Source organism: Podarcis filfolensis (genome assembly GCF_964270895.1).
Source record: "Podarcis filfolensis genome assembly, chromosome: 2".
Taxonomy (NCBI): domain Eukaryota; kingdom Metazoa; phylum Chordata; class Lepidosauria; order Squamata; family Lacertidae; genus Podarcis; species Podarcis filfolensis.
Window position 1 is genome coordinate 4,525,547 of NC_139605.1, and position 16,475 is coordinate 4,542,021.

Genomic DNA, 16,475 nt, shown 5'->3' on the forward strand with positions numbered 1-16,475 from the left:
TGATGTATGGAAGTGAGAGCTGGACCATAAAGAAGGCTGACCGCCGAAGAATGGATGCTTTTGAACTCTGGTGCTGGAGGAGACTCTTGAGAGTCCCATGGACTGCAAGAAGATCAAACGTATCCATTCTTAAGGAAATCAGCCCTGAGTGCTCACTGGAAGGACAGATCCTGAAGCTGAGGCTCCAATACTTGGGCCACCTCATGAGAAGAGAAGACTCCCTGGAAAAGACCCTGATGTTGGGAAAGATTGAGGGCACAAGGACAAGGGGACGACAGAGGACGACATGGTTGGACAGTGTTCTCGAGGCTACAAACATGAGTCTGCGGGAGGCAGTGGAGGACAGGAGTGCCTGGCGTGCTCTGGTCCATGGGGTCACGAAGAGTCGGACACGACTAAACGACTAAACAACAACAACTTGCACTGGATAAAACCCATTATATGTGAAGGGTACACAAATGTATAAACAGCTGCAGTGTCCTTGACAAGATGTACCAATAAGGAGCCTGTGAGCATTAGGGCTGGTCGATACCTGGTTTTCAACATCGCAATGTATCAACAACTTAACATTGTGATATATCACAATGTCTGAAATAAGGATGGAGCTATGTAGAGGCAAACAGTGGGGCTGCACAATATCTGGTTTTCAACATCGCAATATATCACCAGCTAAACATTGCGATATATCATGATGTCTGAAATAAAGATGGAGGTATACAGAGGCATTGGTTGGCTTCATGGTTTTTCCCGCATCATGATTTTTGCCGGCGCCTGCTCTTGTAAATTTCTGCCCACTGCAGAAGGCAGGGGCGAGATGGGAGATGAGCCAGCAGACTTAACAGGGTATGCAGAACTCAAGAGAAGCATTCACCAGCTTCACGGTTTCTCCTACATTGATTTTTGCATCACACATGAACACCATGATTTGCAATATATTGCCAGGACAAAAATTATGAAACTGATATCATGACATGGACTTCAAACCGGTATTGGATGATATATCGGCCAGCCCTAGTGATCATTCTCTGCAAATTTCTTCAGAATTTTTTCCCTATTAGAAAACAGCATGATTAAGCAGAAGGCAACTGCAGATGTGCAGATTATTGAGGAGCAACTAACTAATTCACAACATGTGCTTTACAAGAGAAGGGTTGTTAACAAACTTGGTGGTCTGATAATGACTGGTAGGAAATGGGGCTATCAGCAGACAACAAAAGAGTTTCTGCGTGGTGGGGAGGGATGACCTCCCCCCCAGGTAAGCATATGGGTGATGGTTCATATAGACTCTAAAACTGTGATTCCTAATGTGGGGCACACACCCCACAAGGGGGGCTATTTGATTTTTAAGGGGGGGCAATTCGATAATGAGTTACACCAAGTTAATGGCCTTTTAGGTTTCCTCCACATGAATAGGAGTTCACTTTTTGAATAATAAAAAATGCATATGGGGGGGGGTCAGGATTTTAGAGGTGCTTAGGTGGAGCATGGCCCAAAAAAGGTTGGGAACCACTGGTCTAAAACAAAGAGCATTTTCATCCTGCCTAATGTGAAAGTGTTTCATTACCACAAAGTTTGCCAAGTTCACCTGCTCCCTCACTGGTCCATGTCAGACAATGGAGCCCTATTGGTGATTTCTCAGAAACACGTTTTCTCTCTAGCTCTGCACCTGCTCATTGCACCATGCAGAGAGCCCAAGAGGTAGCAAACAGGAAACTTATTCCCCTTTATAATTATCAAAATCATAATGATTAATTCCTCTCTTCACACCAAAGCTCTAGGAATTTCCCCCGAGACCTATATTCTAAGCATCACGATAATGGGCAACGTGATGTAACTTCTTGCAACGAGCTTGGAAGAATAACTGTGACATAAATACCTCCTGCCCTACCCTTCTCAAGATAATAAGTAAATCTCGTGCCTCTGAGAGCCTGGGATGGAGGGCAGGCAGAGATTGTGCACATGGGAAATTTCCTCTCCCTACCTTTAGGTCTGAATCCATGACTTGAGTCCAGTTGTGTCACTGAAGTCACTGGTGTCATAAGGGAGGACACTTGCCACTGACATTGCTAGGATGATATCACTCCTGCTTCTGCAGCTGCTGCTGCTAATGCCACAGGCTGCCTGTGGGACACAGCGGGGTAGATGCTCTGTGGATCTGATCTGGCTTCAGAATGAACCAGTGAATTATTACAGGGCAGGGGACCATCTCATTAGCGGAATCATCTCACCCAAAGCTGCTGTGTTTGATGAATACATCTTCTCTCAACCTCCATTAATCAGGCCTCGTGAGTAAGTTGTTGTTGTTTAGTCGTTTATTTTTTTTGGGGGGGGGAAATAATTTTTATTAATTTTCCAATATAAATTTATACAAAATTAAACATCCAATTATCACCAATATCCTCTTTTGGACTTCCATCAACATGTCTGATAATTCTCCGTATTGTCACTTTCTCCACATTTCTTAATTTAATATTGCACTATATAATTATTTGCTTTATCATATTATTTAAGCAATATTTCTACCATACATTCTCACAAAGTATCCTGAAAACTTACAAACGTTATCTGCTTATCACAAATATTTTTGATATATTCTGTAAATTTATTCCAGTCCTCAGTGAATCTCTGGTCTCGTCGGTTCCAGATCCTCCCTGTTAACTTGTCCAGTTCTCCGTAATCCATTAATTTCATTCTCCATTCTTCAATCATAGGCACTTCTTCTTGTTTCCACTTCTGGGCCAACAAAATTCTAGCTGCTGTTACTGTGTATAAAAATACCTTCCAATCCTTCTTATTAATTTCATAACCTAATATTCCTAATAGAAATGTTTCTGTTGTTGTTTAGTCGTTTAGTTGTGTCCTATTCTTCGTGACCCCATGATCCAGAGTACGCCAGGCACTCCTGTCTTCCACCGCCTCCCGCAGCTTGCTCAAACTCATGCTGGTCACTTCGAGAACACTGTCCAACCATCTTGTCCTCTGTCGTCCCCTTCTCCTTGTGCCCTCCATCTTTCCCAGCATCAGGGTCTTTTCCAGGGAGTCTTCTCTTCTCATGAGGTGGCCAAAGTATTGGAGCCTCAGCTTCAGGATCTGTCCTTCCAGTGAGCACTCAGGGCTGATTTCCTTAAGAATGTACCAGGATCGAACACCGCCCCACCTGTGCAGTGACTGTTCCCAAGGACAGCTCTTATTTTCTGGTACCCCTGGTCAGGTTCTTTCCCGATATTGAGTGTGATGGCTCCTCATTTCAGATGAGTTGTTTATCTGGCATTCATCGTGGTTTGCTTGTACAAAGCTTAAGCAATGCTCAGATTACATCTGGGCTTTATCAAGCATTTTTCTGATTTGTTAGGTCCTTTGGAGCTCTTCTCAATCTCTTTTTGTGTTACTGACCCTGAAGAATCTACCATCATCACCAAACTTGGCCACTTCACTGCTCAGTCCTAACTCTAGATTGTATATGAACAAGTTAACAAGTGCCTGCTTCTCTTACCCAATGTAAAGGTTGAACATTCAATTTCAACATAGGAAGATTCATAAAACCAGGACCCTTTGATCAGCTTCCAAACCAACTTCACAAACCTCTTTTAAAAAGTTGATTTTGTTTAAAGACTGTGAACAATAACCTCTCTGCTGTTTTTCAAAAGCGGCAAAAAACTATCCAACTTGTAGCCAGGAACTGTATTCTCCCCGAACAAAAACAATTACCCGGAGATAGCCTGTATTGGGGACATGGGTGGCGCTGTGGGTTAACCCACAGAGCCTAGGGCTTGCCGATCAGAAGGTCAGCGGTTCGAATCCCATGACGGGGTGAGCTCCCGTTGCTCAGTCCCTGCTGCTGCTTACCTAGCAGTTCGAAAGCACATCAAAGTGCATTTAGATAAATAGGTACCGCTCCAGCGGGAAGGTAAACGGCATTTCTGTGTGCTGCTCTGGTTCGCCAGAAGAGGCTTAGGCATGCTGGCCACATGACCCGGAAGCTGTACGCCGGCTCCCTCGGCCAATAAAGCGAGAAGAGTACCGCAACCCCAGAGTCGGCCACGACTGGACCTAATGGTCAGGGGTCCCTTTACCCTTTACCCTACCCTGTTTTGAGGTGCATGTACCTGAGAAGGCCTTTAGAAAGTATATGGCATTTTGTTTTCACTGAATGGATAATGGCAGCCTGTCACAAGTGTTTTATTTGATGCTTTGCAGTATCTCTGAAGAGAAGTACTGGCACATTCTGTCCTTCTTGTTTGCTGTTCAGGAGATTAATCAGGATCCCTTTATTTTAACCAACATCACCTTGGGCTACAACCTCTTTGAAACCTATTTTGATGGCAGAGTGGTTTCCAGTGCACTGCTGGATGGGCATTCTGGTGGGGAAATGAATATTCCAAACTACAACTGTGGAAGACGCAAGAAACTCTTGGCTGTTATTGAAGGGGCTGAATCGGATATTTCTACCCATGTTTCTAGTATGTTGGGCATCTACAAAATCCCACAGGTAGGGCCTGGGATGGCCAGCAGCCAGGGAAGCTACAGTGGTGGATCGATTAGACTATGTGAACCCTGAGCTCCCTTCCTACTCTAGGATTCTCCGTTTTTTGAAGGATTCCCTTAAAACTATTTACAATAGGCTCAATCTTGCCTGAAATGCCTTAAGAGCATACGCATCTGGATCAGGTTATAGGTCCATCTATTCCAGCATCCTGCTTTCAAAGCAGCCTACCAGATGCCACTTTCAGGAAGCCCGCAATTGGACCAGAGTGCAACATCACTCTCCCTACCTTTGATTCCCAACAACTGGAATTCAGAAGTAGACTGCCCTCTGGCTAGGGATCATTGGTAGTCTTATCCTTCCTGAATCTACCTACTCCTCTCTGAAGGCCATGCAATTCGTGGACATATTTACATCTTGCGGGGGCAAGTCCACAGTTTGACTATTCACTGTGAAGAAGCATTCTAAATCCTCCAGCATTCAGGTTCATTGGATGGCCTTAAGTCCTAGTTTTATGGGATACAGAGAAAAGGGTCTTTTTATCCTTTCTCCACACCATGAATACTTTTACAACTCTATCATGTCTTCTCTGCTTTCTAAACTAAAAAGATCTGAAAAATTGTAACCTTTCCCCATAAGAGAGTTGCTCCAAACCAGGATTTCCCAAGCTTGGGTCTCCAACTTTTTTTTTTTTTTTGGACTACAGTTCCCATCATCCTTGACCACTGGTCCTGCTAGCTAGGGATAATGGAAATTGTAGTCTAAAAAGAGCTGGAGACCCAAGTTTGGGAAACCCTGCTCCAAATCTTAGATCATTTTTGTTAACCTTTTTAGCGCTTTTCCCAATTCTACAATGACCATCTTGAGGCACAGTAATAGCATGCATTATGATGTGGACAGTTTTCATTTTGAATCCTTCCATAAAAATGCCCAACATGGAGTTGGTCATTTGCACAACAGCTGCATGCAGTGGTACCTCAGGTTAAGTACTTAATTTGTTCTGGAGGTCCGTACTTAACCTGAAACTGTTCTTAACCTGAAGCACCACTTTAGCTAGTGGGGCCTCCTGCTGCCACTGCGCCGCCAGAGCATGATTTCTGTTCTCATCCTGAAGCAAAGTTCTTAACCTGAAGCACTATTTCTGGGTTAGCGGAGTCTGTAACCTGAAGCGTATGTAACCTGAAGCGTATGTAACCTGAGGTACCACTGTACTGGGAATATTTTTATTGAGCTTCCCAACGTAACCTCATTTATGAGGAGAACGTAAAGCACTGTCTTTAACATTCTTTTGATGGAGTGTGATGCATGCCTCTCACTGACATGGCCTCTTTTTGCTTGTTATTAACATACATCTGATATTCTTCCTTTTTCTCACTAGGTGAGTTATGGCTTTCCTCTTCATGATAAAACTCAGTTCCCTTTTGCCTATCGGATGATTCCAAAGGAGAAAACCCAGTACCTGGGGATTGTCCAACTCCTCCTGCATTTTGGATGGACGTGGATTGGAATCTTTGCTCCAGACAATTATAATGGAGAAAGGTTCATAAGTTCCATAACACCTCTGATGCTCACCAATGGAATTTGTGTTGCCTTCTCAGAAAAAATAGTTTATCAGAATCTATACCAAATCGCCATGCTGAATGAGCCACCTATAATGTGGAGAAAAGTCAATGTATTTGTCTACAATGGAGACTCTTCCAATAAATTTGGCATCATCATTAAGGTCCAAAGCATATTTGAAAAGATACAGCCTGGGGGGAAAGTTTGGATCACAACAGCCTTTCCGGACATCAACATGAACTTGTCTCATGATATGGATACTTTCATGTACACCCATGGTTCTTTGTCCTTCACCATGAAGACTAGAAAACGGACAAAATATGACTACTATAAGCCACGGTCTGGCAGAACACTATGGTTCTGGGATAAATCATTTCACTGTTTATGTCCAGAGAATGTGTTGCCCATGAAAGGCTGGACAAGATGCACAGAGAAAGAAAAACTGGAGATTCTTCCCCAAGAGGAGATTGAAAGGGCCCTGTCTCAAGACAGCTACATTACTTATAGCAGTATCCAAACTGTGGCACTTGCCTTAAGTTCTGCCTATTCATCCAGATCCAAACAGATGCTGATGATGAGTAGAGGAGAAAGTTGGGGACATGGAAGACTGCAGCCATGGCAGGTACAGTATTCTCCTTCTGAAACATGAGTGTAGAAGGTGGTGTCTACTCACAGATGAGTTTTATGTGCTCTTCTTTTTAACTTGTCCATAAATCATCTAGAGTTGTGCATGAAAAGTGAGCAAGCTAAATGTACTGATGATACCCAATTGTTTTGGGTGGTTAAGAGTAAGAGGGATTGTGAAGAGCTCCAAAAAGATTTTTTTCCCAAATGGAATGAATGGGTAGGAAAATGGCAAATGCAATTCATTCTAAGCAAGTATAAAATTATGTTTATTATGAGATGGTTCCAGGGCAGATCAGAGGATGAAATCAAGATTAGAGGAACTTCAGAACAAAGGTGGAAAAAAAGGAAAGTAAGTAATTAGGAAGGCCCAAGCAGTGAATTATGAGAGGTTCCAACCCCCATGTCACAGAAGGGGAGAATCATGGGAATCAGTCACTATTCCATCTTCTGAGTGTGCAGTTCCTTTGGTAACTGAGGAGGTGGGCAACCAATTTTCAGGGCCAGCTGAATCCAAGGTGGAAGGAGAGACAGAGGGACTGAGTTGGGCTCAGTCAAAAAGAATGGTCACCAACAGCAGCAGCACAAACAGATCCAGCCTACCCAAAGGAGCATCTACAGGTACAAGAGGGACCAAGGTTCTTCTTATCTTATGCTCTTACAGAGTAGGCAGAGGCAGCAGACAAAGGAAGAGAGGACCACTTGAAGCAAAAGATTGGGGGCACAGCAACTTCGCAGTATTCTGAAAGATCCGGTGGCCTTCTGGATCAATAAGAGTACTGTGAAGTTGCTGTGCCCCCAGTCTTTTGCTTCAAATGGCCCACCTCACTTTGTCTAACTGTAAGGTATGGCTCTCCTTGCGCAATTCTCCTAAGGGTACACAATGAGCTTGTGCATGTAGTGATCCTAGCTCTGCTCATTTACAAAGTCTGGCAGGAGAAAAGGGAGGACTTAAGAATGTATGACTGTGGAAAGCCAACAGCAATCGATTCCTATGAGTCCAGAAGTGCACTGACCCAAGATGAGGACAACCAAGATGACCATTGGTTTGGAAACCATGCCTTGTGAGGAGCGATGGATGGAGCTGGGTCTGTTTAGCCTGGGAAAGAGGAGACTGAGAGGAGATATGAGAGCCAGTTTCAAATATCTCAAGGGCTGTCCCATCATGGAATAGGGAGCTGGCTTGTTTTCTCCTGTAGGGTAGGACTTGAACCAATGGCTTCAAGCTACAAGAAAGGATTTCCCAATGAAACATCAAGAAAAAACTTTCTAACAGTAAGAGCTGTTTGGTAGTGGAATGGTCTCCCCCAGGAGGTTGTGGACTCACATTACTTTGAGGTTTTTAAGCAGAGGTTGGGTGCCCGTTTGTCATGGATGCTTTAGCTGAGATTCCTGCATTGCAGGGGGTTGGTCTAGATGAACCTTAGGGTCCCTTCCAACCTTACAATTCCATGATTCTTTGATTCTGTGAACCTAATTCATAAGCTTCCAGGTATTATTAATTCTTCATAAGCTTCCGGGTATTATTAATTCTTCTTTTTCTCCTGTCAGTCCAGCTTCACCCTTTCTTAAGAAACGTCCAGTTGTTTAACGCCTCCAGGGGTGGACTCTATTCAGATGAGAATGGGGAGCTGGCAGCTGACTATGACATTGTGAACTGGGTGCTGTTTCTCAACAAGTCTCAAGGCAGAGTGAAAGTCGGGAGCGTAGAGAGACAGGTAGCCTCCCATTTAAAGCTCACCATTAACACAGAAGCCATCGTGTGGCCCTTGCAGTTTAAAGAGGTAGGGGGAAAGATTTATGTGTGCTTCATTACCCTATGACATTTGTTAAACTCAAATAATTTACAGGAAATTATTCCTACAGAATTCATTTGCAGTCTAATCTAGGGCTGATTTCAAAGGCCTCCTTCCCCAATTCTCAGCATAAACAGAAAATTAATTTGAATTGGAAAATCACTTTGAGGGTGGTGGTGCTGGAATATATAACAACGCGGGTGGCGTTGGACTTGCCGATCAGAAGGTTGGCGGTTCGACTCCCCGCAATGGGGTGAGCTCCCGTTGCTCTGTCCCAGTTCCTGCCAACCTAGCAGTTTGAAAGCATGCCAGTGCAAGTAGATAAATAGGTACCACTGCAGCGGGAAGGTAAATGGTGTTTCCGTGCGCTCTGGCACTCGGCGCAGTGTCCTGTTGCTCCAGAAGTGGTTTAGTCATGCTGGCCACATGATTCAGAAAAATGTCTGAGGACAAACGCTGGCTCCCTTGGCCTGAAAGTGAGATGAGCACCACAACCCCACAATGCCTTTGACTGGACTTAACCATCCAGGCGTCCTTTACCTTTACCTTTATATAACAACAATAATATGATAACACATATCAGTCCATCCATCCAACCGTCCTTGTTTAACATCTTTAATGGAAAGTTTCCATGATCTGACTGACATCCTGACATTCATCTGCATAATGTCACCAATCACCCTCTGGTTCTGTGCCATTCACCCAGTGCCAAGAAAAACTTTGCAGATTCCCTTTTCTTAACAGCTCTTTCCTGTCCTAGTTTATCATCAAGCCTGTGATCTTTCCTCTGCTCTGCCATTGTTGGAGCATCAAAATTATATACACCAGAGTTGTTTCAAACTAGAAACTTGTGCATCAACAGTAGTTGTCAGGAGTTCAGCCTACACTCGAGTAGGACCCTGGCAGAGACACATGCCCGACTGGCATGTTCCCTCCCTCCTGGTCAATCGTTCAGGAGCTTCAAAAGCTTTCTTCAGCCCGAACATGACAGCGACCGATGCCAACAGACATTGGCACACTTAGGGATCTGCAGTGTTTGTGCATCATGCGTGACAGAACTCAGCAACTCAGCATTTTGGCTAATCTACTTTATTTACATATAAAAACATGGAGCACTGCAACATGGCTCCCTCTCTCTCTAGCATCAGACAGCAAAGAGGAAAAGAACAAAGGACAATAGTCCCACTTCACAGACCACAGAAACACAAACATCCTGTTTCCGTCAGTTCCCACTCTGTGGAGTCAAAACATACCGTCATGTGAAAGACAAAAATCCTGTGACTGCAATCATGGAGCAGGAATTCTAACAGTATTTACCTGTAATGGAGGGAGTAGGGTCCTTCTACACCTTATGGCTCACTTTCACATCTCTAACCCTTTCCCCTTGATGCTCCTTCACTTAATTGGCAGACCGTGCCTCACGCCAGGTGTACCGTAAGCTGTCGCCCTGGATATGCCAAGTTGGTTCAAGAAGGACAACCGGTTTGCTGTTATGTTTGCGATCCGTGCGCTGCAGGGACAATCTCCACTCAGGAAGGTGAGTGACTCTGGGCTCGTCTACATTTACTTTTTTGCCCCATGCTTTCTTAGGCACATGTCTACACTTTCCCAGTCAGTGATTGTCATTTGCTCTGATTCAGTGCTAAATTGCAGGTTTCCTCACGGATAGCACAGGGATGGGGAAAAAACATGGATCATTTTGCACGTAGAAATGTGGAACAAAATTAATTCTGGGCGAGTCCTAAATTTTGTTCCTCAGTTGTGAAACCATCGTGCTTTAAACCATGATTGAGATTGTATGGGGAAAATATGGAATAATAGATAGGAAGTGCAGTGTAAGCGATGGAAGTCAATTAATGAAATTTTATTATTATTTTCATGTTGAGATATTTGTAGAATAAATTTGGAAAAAATTCTTCCAAGTTTTCTTCTTCTTCTTTTCTCTTTATTTTTTCTTCTTTTTTCTTTTCTTCTTTTTCTCTTTTGTTCCTTTTTACATGTATATGTGCTTATTTGAAGTGTATATGTGTGTATGTACTTGCAGTGTTTTGCTTATATTTTGTAACAATTATGTTAAATAATAAAAAAATAAAAAAGAAACCATGATCGAGTGTAAACAAATAAACAAATTAGTTTTATTTAAGAGGTACTTCCTCATACGTTGAACCTCTGGGTAGGGAATGAGTGGACACTGGACAGTGTTCACAGAAGTACTATATTTTGCTGCTGCTTAATCATAAGCACTACCACAAAAGAGTTAATTCTATCTCTCTCCTGTTGTAATAACAGTGAGAGATGTATCTATTAACACATGAATAAATTTGGTCATGTTACCCAGTACCCATCTTCAGTGCAGGCGACTGTCACAATTGGATCAGTATCATTTGCCCAAAATGGGGAGTCTGAGTCACAATGCCTAGAAAGAGTGTGTGATTGCTGTTCTCAGGCATTTCCAGCCATCTCAAATAGGTTGTCAGGAATAAGCCAGCTCCTAGTGGACCTTTACAGCCGGCTGCAGAACAGAGAGGGTTAGATCTGATGGAGGCTGAACAGCAGCCAGTGCCCAGTGTGCCTCCTTCGGACATTGGAATGCCGGTTGCCAAGGGAACGACTGAGAGCAGGCTGGAACACAGCCAAAGCTCTCAGGAAGCTCAAACAGGCATGAACAGACACAGAGATAGTTTGTTGGGAAAAGAAGAGGCTGGAGCTGATCCAATAAGTCCAAGTCCACGGCAAATGGGAGAGCTGCTAGACAGGAAGCAAAACAAGAGATTTAAGGGGCGACGGTTCAATATATTCTGTAGACATAGGAAGGAGTCTTCAGAAGGGTCATCTTGAATGGTAATGTCGGTGGCTTCGTTAGAGCTGCCCAGAGCTATCTGTTTGTTTTTGCAATAAATCCTGCTTTTTAATTACCTATGCTTACTATGTTATCAAGCTGCGAACCTGGACTCCTGACATAGGTCCTGCAGAAAGAAAGTGTGATAACTTGTTTCTCGATGAATTGGATAATGTGAGGTGAAAGAAATAACTTTTCAGGACAGAAAGAACAGAGATGGTCTTATGGATGCTGCTGATTTCATTCTCACCCTACTTTATATATGATTGGGACAGATGAATATTCTGGAGTATAAACTATCATGCTGAAACATATATATTATGGAATGTAACAGAATACATAATATTACGGTTCTAAGCTTCATGTTAGGACTACTGAATGCTCTCCTCTTCCTTTCAGATGCAGACTATTGCACCACATGTCCAGAAGATCAGCACCCAAACGAGCACCAAAATCAATGTGTCCCCAAGGTTATCACCTTTCTTGCCTATGAAGAATCCTTGGGGATCACATTGGCGGCCTTTGCCCTATTCCTCTCCTTAACCACGGGTTTTGTTTTTGCCATCTTTATTAAATACATGGAAACTTCCATAGTCAAAGCCAATAACCGAGACCTCTCCTACATACTTCTTGTATCTCTCTTGCTTTCCTTTTTGTCCTCCTTCCTTTTCATCGGCCGCCCAAGGAAAGCGACCTGCCTTCTCCGACAAACAGCCTTCAGCGTCATCTTCTCAGTTGCTGTTTCATCTGTGTTAGCAAAAACCATAACGGTGGTGCTGGCCTTCCTGGCTACAAAGCCAGGGAACAAGATGAGAAGATGGCTGGGGAAAAGTCTGGCCAATTCCATTATCATTTCCTGTTCCAGTGTACAAGTTCTCCTCTGCACCATCTGGCTGGGCATCTCTCCCCCATTCCCAGAATCTGACATGCTCTCCCAGCCTGGAGAGATCATCCTGCAATGTAATGAAGGGTTTGTTGCCATGTTTTACAGTGCCCTCAACTACATGGGCTTCCTGGCTGCCATCTGCTTCACAGTGGCTTTTCTAGCCAGGAATCTGCCTGGGGCCTTCAATGAAGCCAAGCTGATCACCTTCAGCATGCTGGTCTTCTGCAGTGTTTGGGTGTCCTTTGTTCCCACCTACCTGAGCACCAAAGGGAAGTACATGGTAGCTGTGCAGGTCTTTTCCATTTTGGCCTCCAGTGCTGGACTTCTGGGCTGCATCTTCCTTCCCAAGTGCTACATTATTGTGCTGAGACCTGATCTGAATACAAAGGAGCATCTCACAATGAAAATTAAATGAGGCATCTAATTCATAATATATTTAGGAAGGATGAGTTACAGCTTTTAAGGATAATACTATGTGTAATGCTACTGAATGCACCCTGCTTCTCCACCAGATATAGTTTGTGAATTGGTACTGATCTTACTTTTTCTTGGAAAGTGTCTCCATCTGGTGTTAAGTAATTCTAGGGATTCTCTGAATTTCTGCATGTAGGAAAGAATTGAAACATAAACCAAAAAGATGTCACAAAAAGAACCCCTGGCCTTTCCTTCTTCCACTGTTTTGTCAGAGCAGAGTTCTTTCTTTGAAGACTCGGGCGCTGGAAATGGAGGGTGAGAAATATTTTAAATGAATAAAATAATAAGAAATGGGTGAGATAAGCCTATTGGAGAGAAGCTAAAAGAACCAATCCAGAAGTAGGATGCCCATGCTCTGAAGATACATTTTGGAGGGAAAATCCTGAGGGAAGTGGAGCTGGAGGACTTCGGCCCACAGTTGACTGAACTGGATTGACTTAAATGCCAGAGGAGAAAGTTCTGCATGTTTCTGTGGGAATTTCAGGAGTGTCGGGGACTGGGCAGATGAGGAGTAGTGGTGGAGACTTCCACCTCAAGAGGTGTCCAAGCAGGAGGAAAATGGGGATACACAAGACCCAGATTGGTGGTGGTGACGAACAGGACACACCCCAGAAGAAGAAACAAAGAGCTGAAAAATAATGGGGGATGAGGAACCAGCCAGCAAGCCAGCAGATGCTCTAGTTCTGAACAGAGACAGGACTCAGAAGTCAGAGAAACAGTACTCAGATAGTGGACACTACATCACTTGAAAGCCTGGTGGAACCTCCTCCTTCTCCACAGAACAGGCGATTCCTTCATATCTTAGAGCAGAAGGCTAAACAGAGACAGAAATATCCCATTGCCGGCCACCGTAGGCAGTAAGGAGGGTTTTGGAAGCTAGGAAGTGCCACAAGAGGGGTGGAGTGGGCACTCTGAGCAATGTCTCGAGACTGAAGAGAGCATAATCCATAGTCTCTATGTGTATCCTGTTGATTTAAATAAAAGAGCTAGCAGAAGCTCTCTGTGTCTCTGATTTCTCCATGCAGCTAGCCTGGGAGTCATGACAGGGAAACAGTAAAACTGGACATTAACATTCATCACAAACTAGTCTCATTAATTGTCCCCTAACGACTTAGTCCCACATAACCCTACCCTGTTGCCTGCCTTATAATCCAGTAGCATTACAGTTAATGATGGTGAAAAGGCAGGCAAACTGGTCAAATCAGACAGGCACAGGAGAGGATCTACAGGACAGAAATAGGAGAGGAGAGAGCCAGTCAGGAATCATGACCCGTATCTCAAGTTTCAAATGGGGTGCAGATTTGCTCTTTGCATTTTCTGCCAAGTTCAAAATACAACCTGGTGGTGCAGAGATGCCAAATTGACCACAAGGTAGTCAATGGATATATAATCTGTGGTCTGCTGTGCTCCTTCATTTTCTTTCTTTCCTGTTAGCCTCCTGTAGTTTTAGTGGCTGACTGACAGAGAGCAGTTCTCCTGAGGAACCTTTTCATAGCATGCAAATCTAATGATGATTGCCTGTGAGTAAGGATGCCTCTGAGGCACTCACTAGCCGCACAAGAGCTCTGCCAGCAAGAAAAGTGGCAGCTTTTATTTCTGAGAACATGAGCAGAGCTCATCCTGCTTATGACATTATACATTATGTCATAATGATGAGCTTGCATCTCTAGCTTAGGTAGCCTCCATGGTAACGCCAGGGGCCAATTTACCTCTGCAACTGTGAGTGAGGAGGCAGCATTAGAATCAGAGAGAAGGGCTCACATTGCAGACTAGACCTCAGTCATGCTCTGCTGGCAGCAATGTGGTGGAAGAATCAAGGACAAAAGGACCAGGATTGTGTGGGGGGGGGTCAGGTGGGATTGCTATGAGGAATTATGAAAAATGGAACAAGCCATTGTGTCGCAATGAAAGCATTGCTTGACTGGGTTTGAGTCATTGACAGTAATTTTTGATCAAATCCCACAAGCCTCTGCACCTCTGCCATTTTCTTTCTCTACGCCTGACAGGCACATATAAGCTTTTGTTAGTTTTGTTAATCTTTAGATAGATCTTAAGGGCGAGGAAGAGAGTTTACACAGAGATGGTAAATGCGTCTTTCTTTCCTATGGGTTTATGACCTCTGGGTTTCCTAAATGCATTCCTCCTTGGTTCCTGTTTGTTTAGCTTAACCACATATGCATGCTCAAGTAGGAAATAGTTTCTTTGTAGTTAAAAGGACTTCTTCTGATCTGACTTTGTCCCACGTGGGGTTTTTTGAAATGTTCAGAGGATTGGTTCTTACGAACACTGTGTAAAAAGTTCTTTTGTGAATAAAACAACCTGGGCCAAGAGGTGGAGAGATTATTATTGGCACTCCTCCCAGAGTCTTGCTGGTCAAGCCTCGTGTGTATTTTATTAATCAGGGTCCTATCCTTCCTTGCTTTTGGAACGCAACACGGGATAAATTAAAGGGGAAGGAGGATGGATATAGCCAGAAAAGTAGGGGTGAAGTGAGGAATAAATAAAGAGAATCCAGTTGGAAGAGGTCTGAAATGAGGGCTGTTGTCAAGTACAGGAGTTCCCTTCTCCCTTCTGGTAGCTCACTGATAAGAATTAACGAGCATTTGGTATATTTATATTCCTTTTATTACAGCATTATGTTGCAAGCACAAACAGGCAACCCTCCGTAAGGATATCAGTTGCTTACTCTGACTCCTCACTTCCGCAGCAAGAAGCATGCCAATGGGAAGTCCCTCCCCACCACACTCATCTCCTTTGTTCTCTGACACGCTTGGACCTCCAAGTTTGGGGGCAGGGAGGGGATTTCCCCCCCCCCCACTCTCGACTGATGTATTGGCTAGCTGCTCCCTCAGGATGTGGGCCTCTGCCATTGATTAAAGGAATGGGGTGAGGTCAGCCAGCTCACAAGAAAGATGCATGGTTTTCCTTGACAGAAGAGGGAGAAACTGGACAGAAATAGCGGGGGAAGGGATTCGAAGAGGAAACAGTTGAAGGAAATCATCCTCCTCCTTCATGCATGATAATTTCCCCTCAGGTTGTTCCTCAGGTTTCTCTTTCTTGGGTTACTTAATTCTAGAAGCTGTATGTTTCATTGGGGAACTTGATTGGAAGTGCTACAGAATTGGCCTCCACCATCACTTATGGACACATGGAAGACAATCTTACTTGGCTATGAGTGATTGCCGAAGAAGAAGCTACAATAAACACTAGTAAGGCCTGCACTCAGTTGGCCAGACTTCCAACCAGTATGCTCATCATCCCACAAGAAAAAACTGGTCTTATGCTGACGGGCAGGACAGTGAAACGGGGCTATCTAACAGACATGAGATGTGTTTCTGCATAGTGGCTGGGCCGGGTAGCAGGAGAGGGATGAATCCCCCTTCCCAGTTCATATATAGCCTAAAAGTAAGACCATTTAAATCTTGCCTCTTCTGCAAGTGTTTCTTCATTTCAAAGTTTGCAAAGTTCAGTCACACAACCCGTCGCTGGCCCAAACACTGAAACGTCGTCGGTGATTTCTTGCAAACATGTTTTCCCTACAGTTCTGCACCTGCTCAATGAACCACACAGACAAACCCAGGAATTGCAGTGGTAAATTTTATTACTCATATAATTATGAAAATTATAGTGATTTATTCTTCTCCTGAAACCAAAACTCCAGGGATTTCTCCAGAGCTCAGTAATCTAAACATCACCTTCAAGGGTCGTATGATGCAGCTTATCACATGGATAGCAAAGTAACATAAATCCTCCTCAAAATTAAAAATAGATATTGTTTATTAATAAGCCTGAGGTGAGATTTTGGGCAGGCTG

The 16,475-nt window shown here is 43.8% G+C and overlaps 2 protein-coding genes across 2 annotated transcripts in view; both read left to right on the forward strand.

Moving 5' to 3' along the window:
* Positions 1-1,934: 1,934 nt before the first annotated feature.
* Positions 1,935-8,345, forward strand: LOC310756972 (vomeronasal type-2 receptor 26-like). The gene is made up of 4 exons (XM_083601987.1): positions 1,935-2,289; positions 4,198-4,489; positions 5,862-6,665; positions 8,219-8,345. Exons 1-4 carry the CDS (start codon positions 2,072-2,074, stop codon positions 8,237-8,239), a joined length of 1,335 nt encoding a protein of 444 aa, XP_083458113.1. The 5' UTR covers positions 1,935-2,071; the 3' UTR covers positions 8,240-8,345.
* Positions 8,310-16,475, forward strand: part of LOC310758090 (vomeronasal type-2 receptor 26-like) — a gene marked incomplete at its 3' end in the record, with an annotated part of 32,306 nt that continues 24,140 nt past the window's right edge. The window contains exons 1-2 of the mRNA XM_083604027.1: positions 8,310-8,451; positions 9,874-10,000. Of these exons, the coding sequence (XP_083460153.1) occupies positions 9,917-10,000 (84 nt within the window). The 5' untranslated portion in view covers positions 8,310-8,451; positions 9,874-9,916. The remainder of the gene's footprint in view (positions 8,452-9,873; positions 10,001-16,475) is intronic.

Excerpts from the sequence above, each read along its gene's own strand:
- LOC310756972 (XM_083601987.1), top strand. The coding sequence starts at position 2,072 with ATGATATCACTCCTGCTTCTGCAGCTGCTGCTGCTAATGCCACAGGCT. Across the intron at positions 2,290-4,197 it reads CCATTAATCAGGCCTCGTGA|TATCTCTGAAGAGAAGTACT; the intron begins GTAAGTTGTTGT and ends GATGCTTTGCAG. Across the intron at positions 6,666-8,218 it reads GAAGACTGCAGCCATGGCAG|TCCAGCTTCACCCTTTCTTA; the intron begins GTACAGTATTCT and ends TTCTCCTGTCAG.